The 6,062-nt window shown below is 51.1% G+C and overlaps 1 protein-coding gene across 1 annotated transcript; it reads left to right on the forward strand.

Moving 5' to 3' along the window:
* Nucleotides 1-209: 209 nt before the first annotated feature.
* Nucleotides 210-1,233, forward strand: MED8 (mediator of RNA polymerase II transcription subunit 8; the record flags this gene model as incomplete). The annotated part of the gene is made up of 3 exons (XM_065755927.1): nucleotides 210-349; nucleotides 497-1,154; nucleotides 1,210-1,233. 3 exons carry the CDS (start codon nucleotides 210-212, stop codon nucleotides 1,231-1,233), a joined length of 822 nt encoding a protein of 273 aa, XP_065615167.1.
* Nucleotides 1,234-6,062: the final 4,829 nt, after the last annotated feature.

Genomic DNA, 6,062 nt, shown 5'->3' on the forward strand with positions numbered 1-6,062 from the left:
TCTCCTCCCGACTCGTCTGTTCCAATACTTTTTTTTTCCCCCTCTCTTGCGACTCGCTAAGCATTCAACAAATCCTCCGGCGCGTCGAGTCGCGTGAGCTGTGCGATTTCCATCACCCGCTACGATCCCCGAAGAACCTCTACGATTCTCCGATCTGCGACGAGCCGCACGAACACAAAACAGCGGGCGCAAAGATTAGATCACGGACAATGGACAAGCCGAACGCGCTCGGCATCACGGCCGATGAATTCAAGGCGATTGAGCAGACGCGCCAGCGTTTGTTCCAGCTCTCCAACAGTATCCAGGGTCTGCGGATGGACGTCTTGAAGAGCAACCCGCTTCCTCCCCCGTAAGCTCTTCCCCTTCTCCGTCCTCCCTCATTCCCTCGCAACTACCCCGTTCATCACGACACGCGATTCGAAACAATGGAAAGAAGAAGCAGGAGAGAGAGAAAAAAAAAATCTAGAAGGCTAACATTTTGCGCAATACAACACAGGGCATCCCTCCAAGCACAATCCCAAATCCTCCTCCGCAACCTCCAATCCCTCCTCGAGACCCTGACAGAGAACACGCACGTCTTCCAGCACCTCCACGTCTTCCCGGACGTCGCCTACCCGGGCCGCGTGCACGAAAACATCCTGCTGCAGCTGCTCCGCAAGAAGCTCGAGCCGGGCGTCGAGGAGTGGGTCGAGCGCGGGCGGGAGACGACGCGAGAGCTGCGCGGTGCGAACGCTCCTCTTTCCTTGTCGGACGGCAGCAGTGTTGGTATTGGCGGTGGACCTGCTGGTGCTGGCAACGACGGCGGCGGCGGCGGCGGCGGCGGCGAGGCCCAGCTCGAGGCGGTGTGGCGCGACGTGCGCGCGTGGACTGTCGAGCGTGTGCAAAAGTACGTCCTCGAGGAGGCGGGGGACGTGTATACCGAGGACGAGCGGCGGATGGGGGTGGAGAATGTGAGGACTGGGTTGAGGAGGGGGCTCGAGGAGGAGGATGACGACGAGGATGATGAGGACGACGAGGAGGAGAGCGATGAGGAGGGCGGCGGCGGCGGCGGCGGTGGTGCTGATGGGGGACGTGGTCATGTCTGGGCAGTCGCAGTCGCAGCAGACGAAGAAACCGACAAAGCCGACGGGCCCGGAGCCGGAGATGCTCTTCTGGTTCGAGGCGAGGGGCGATTTCGACTTGCCGCGGAATGTGGACTTGCTGAGCCAGGCTGGTCTGAAGCGTGGGCGGTGATAGTAGGGAGTAGGGGCGGGGAAGGGGAGGAAAGGCGAGGAGGAGGAGGAGGGTTTGATTGAAGAGCGGGATCGATGATACCCGGCCGCGATGACGGCTTTTTTTCGTTTGAGGGAAGGGAGGCTTGCAATAGAAAACAAACTTCAGGGGGGATTTTACGAAGAAGAATAAAAGAAAAAACCGGAACGGCAGTGAAATCACTTGGTAAATCAAAAAGTCAGTTTTCAATACTAGAATATTTCCAAAGAGTGCCTTTTGCGCATGGCATGGCCCAAACTTTCAGTGCCCCCAAGCTACGTGTTGCCTCATTGCCATTTTTCCGTCATGTTTCTATGGTTTCAACATGTTCCGATCCTGCCTCCCCCAACCCCTAACTTCCGGACCATGAACCTCAAAGGATTGAAAAAAAGTGCCCTCCTCTCCCCTTCGTCGTTCGCTACTACGTCAGTGACAATCTGGCCGCAGTTCCGAAGTTGCGGGCTTTGGGAGCGCGTAGGTGATGTCTCTGATTGGGCTCGTGAAGCTTTTGACAGATGACCTCCACAACTAGATTGGGTGGAATGATCAGTAATCACCGCAAGCGTACGAAACCTCCTTGGATACTAAGGCTACCCTCCATTTCCCCCCCTTTTTTTTTTTGCGTTCTGTCGACTGAAGACATATGCTGATCCTGGTTAGTGTTGCATGTTTTTGACTCCCCGGCTGCTCCGCGCGATAGTAGTCTCTATACTACTACCACCGCAGGCCCTGAGGGGCGGAAGAGCTTGACATCATTTCAGTCAGAGAGGGCGTGAATGCAACGTGGCGATCAGAGAGATAGCCAGATTTGATGTCGCTCCACGACGGTAACGGAGGAGAAGGCTGATAGGTCTTCTTCTGACGTTCGTACCAGTGGAATCTCCAGTGATCCATGCTCCATAACCCCTGCTTCGCGACCAACTTGAATGGCTCCGTGTCCACAAAGTCCCCAGTGTCAAAGTTGCAACGAACCATGGACGTCCCGTCGACGATTTCTCGCATTACCTGAGGGAACTTGTCAAACAGATAACAGTTGTTATAGGCGGGGAAGAAGCCGAGTAACGGATTCCTTTGGGTATTTCTCCTTGTCCCATACGGCTCTGGTGGAAGGGCGCCGCTTTGGAAACATTCTTCCATCGCCTGCTGCCATGCAGCATCGCGCAGAACGACAGTCTGGAAGATTTCCGAACACTGCGGCTCACCCTCACCATCCAAGACCAACGTGAATGATTTGGCGGGCATACCGGCGGAGACGAGTGGCAATACCTCAACGATCCAGCGCGCGATTGCGAAAGAGATCTCATTAGCGTCTAGACCGAGATTGTAGTCTTGATGTGTCCGCTCACCAAGTGCTTGCCCCCGCAGATGAAAAAAAGCGTTCCGCCACAAGCTGATGCGTCGCTCTATCCGCAAGTCGGGATTCTCTTGACAATAAGGTATCAACCCCATGGCGTGACACTCGGGATTTGAAACAGACTCCTGGTCTTCAATCAGCACGATGTCCCTCATGTGCGCTCGGGTCGCAGGCGTGTTGGATTCCAGGAACCGAATGGCAATAGCGGCTGCGGAATAGCGAAACATTGCACGTTTGGCGCATTCGGAGCCCATCCAGAATCTTTCGAGACCAAACTTTCTTATTGAATGTTTCCCGCCGAGCGCGTCCATCATCTCTCGGAGATCATGTTGCCTTGGAATGGCCCAAGGGTCCGGGTCCATGTCGAGAAGAAGTTGGATGTCAGGTGCGTTGTATGAGGACTCCGTAAAGTCGTCACTGAGTCGATGCCTGCCATCTGTGCTTGCAATGGCTCGCAAAGCGAAGCGAACGAAATTTCGATAAACGGAGTGAGGTTCACCCCATGGGCCTTGCCTGGTTGATGTGCCCCACGTATCATGTCTGATCATATCGAGAACAGGCGCGAACTCCGGGAACGCTCCCGATATCTTATCACATGTATCGTCCCAGAGAAGATGCTGTGAGCAGTGGAGCGCATTTTCCAGTTCTTCATTCAACATCATGGTGACGAGATCAAAGTCTCTAGCTCTGTGGCGTTCGTCTGGCGAGTAAAAGGTTGGAACGGTGATGGTGTTTGCTTCCAGTGCAAGGCCCCTCATTTCGTCGGCAACGCGTTTGCATGTGTACGCAAGAGCCAGCTCGATTGGTCTGCCCAAGGCATCTCTGAGTTTGTTGGATTCAGGATTCAGGACATAGCCTCCGTCGGACACGACGTAGAGCTGGTAAATGATGTGCCGCAGCTCTCGAGGAAGGTGAAAAAACGTAGCCATTGCGAGCTCCTTCCTCCCGATTACGTAGGAGTCGGGTCTGTGCGACTATTGAAGAAGATGCCAAGCGGATGTTTTGTATCGTGGGATTTGCGCAGGGATGAGATGCTAGCGGTTATTGAACATGGTGTTGGGCGGCGACAGGCACGACGGAGAGAGGTGGAAGGTATTTAAGCGTGCTGGCTGGCCTGGGGTGGTCAAGGTTCGTAGGTGTATGACACAGCGGAGAAAGGCAAGCAAGTAGGTGGGTAAGTACCTTGAGGTCCCTTACCCCACGTGCATTAGGTGCCTTGGGAGTACGTGCCTAGGTGCACCCGCAGAAGGCGGTCACGTGTTGACCGAGCGCATCTGCCTAACTATGATGTTTCCCTCCCTACGCTTGACAGAACGCGCCATTTGCCCGCACAATGTCCTTTCCGATTTTAGTCACAAAAAGGCACGTTTCCCAGCACTTAAATGAGCATTTTCCGGACGTGAGTTTCCCAAACGATTATCTATTCCTGAACATGTCGTTATATTCAGGGAGCTGACATGAATATGTAGGAAAATGCCACGGAAAGTAGGGTAGTTGCAGAAAAGAGGTACCTTATGGAAAGTACCTATGTAGGTACCTTAGGCAAGGTTGGGCCATGCACGTTTGCTCCTTCCGCCACTGACACTCTTCTGAGAGAGTCTCAGCCCGCTAATTGCTGACAGTATGTTGGATGGTGATTACTCCCTTCGATTCTGTGTCTGGATGAGCAAAGCTAACCATGATTTAGCAAAGTAGGTTGTCGTCGATGTGGTTTGACTGGCCGGACTCTTGACTGGTTATCTGACTGGTTGTCCAGCTGGTGGTTTGTGTATTGATGGGTTCGTTTGACGGGTTCGTTTGGTAGGTTGCTTGGTGGTTGTTTGGTTTGAATGGAGGTTGGTCACAAGTTGAGTCTGCTCTATCTCTGTGACAGACGCTAAACACCCTTAGAGCAGCTTGTGGTTGATGTGGGAAGTGATGAGGATGGAAAGAATTTTTGCGAGCTCTGGTACGGCAAGTACGACGGAACTTTGATAATGCACCAATTTACGACTGGCATGAGAGGAAGAAGAGAAGCAAGATATTGGCCCTTTTGACCCTTTCTCCAGAAACCTCTGCGTCGCCGTCAAAGTTCAGAACCTCTACGGTTAAGGGTGAGTGACTTCCTTGCTACGGATGCATTGCATAGTGGCAAGCATGAGTATGGGGGAAAAAGAAAGCGACGTGTCTCACCCAGCAATGCCCATAGACAGGTCTGCCCCTCTCGAGTTGGGCCCCTTCTTCTGATAGTCTGGTCAGCAGGATTCATTTGCAGAAGCGTTGTTGCCGACCAAGGAACAAAAACTCGTCGCAATCTATGTAAAGGACTTACCGGCCAGCTCGACGCCGTGGCCATCGTGGCCAACGTAGGCACGCCGAAGAAGTGGCACCACCCTCTATTACTCAGGTGTATTCGTCTCTCCCACTACTCACCAATTTGTTACTTCTCTTCATTTCATCGGGTAATAATAGATGTAAATCCAGACTGAGCGTTTAAATGTATCTAAGATATGTTAACTTAGGATATAGAGAATAGTCGTACTCAACTACAGAATCTAAATACCAGTTCCTAAAATTAGATGCTAGTGAATTGAACAAGCTTCTTTGCTAATCTTATGATGTGAACAAAGCCCAATTACTCTCATCATTTACGGATTATAAAGGGAGTTGTTCTTAATTCTATAAATAATACTGGAATTTAGTATTAAGAGCGCATATAGGTATATTATATTTCTAGGATTTAGATTAAAAGTACATCCGGTCCTAGAAACCTTGTGCTACCCACCGATTCATTCTTATGATGACGAAGACCGAATTCAGATCTTGGTAAGCTAATAAGGGCTCTGGGGTAGCGGCACTGGGTCTAGAACGTCATAGAATAGTGAACCAGGAAGTAGGAAGTTGGTGTTTACCGCAATAATGGTTATGTACACCCCTCCTCCCCCACCCTAATCCTCCCCTCCCACCAATTTTCTCCTGCAGCCAAGTGGAAAAACCAATATTTTATCAGGACTACCAATGATCAGAAAATAGTAAGCAGGGCATACTGTAAAGTTCCCCTGACGAGACTGGCCGCAATATGATTGGCTGACTTGATACCGGGATTGCACGTTTGCAACTACTCACCGCCTGAGCAGGCAATGGTCATGATTAATGATAAATGCAGAAGAACTCGCGCAAACTTAGGCCTGATTCAAGCATGAAGCGTTAAAGAACATAGTTGTCTGCTTTATCATTGGCAGGTGAAACCAATTGAGAGATCGACAAAACAATTTCAATGAACAAGATATTAACTGGACATCACAGAAAAAAGTAATTGAAAGAAAAAAAAAGAGGGGAAAGAAGCCAATCAGGGGAGAAAAAAAGAAAAAAAGGAAGACAAGATTTCAAACCATCGCGATAAATCGAATCCATAATGTCCGGCAGAAACACCCCATCTTCCGAGCTTTGCGATCGATGCTGTTCCATCGACTTCGAA

Source organism: Colletotrichum fioriniae (genome assembly GCF_027942845.1).
Source record: "Colletotrichum fioriniae strain IMI 355084 chromosome Unknown scaffold_1, whole genome shotgun sequence".
In the NCBI taxonomy this organism is placed as follows: domain Eukaryota; kingdom Fungi; phylum Ascomycota; class Sordariomycetes; order Glomerellales; family Glomerellaceae; genus Colletotrichum; species Colletotrichum fioriniae.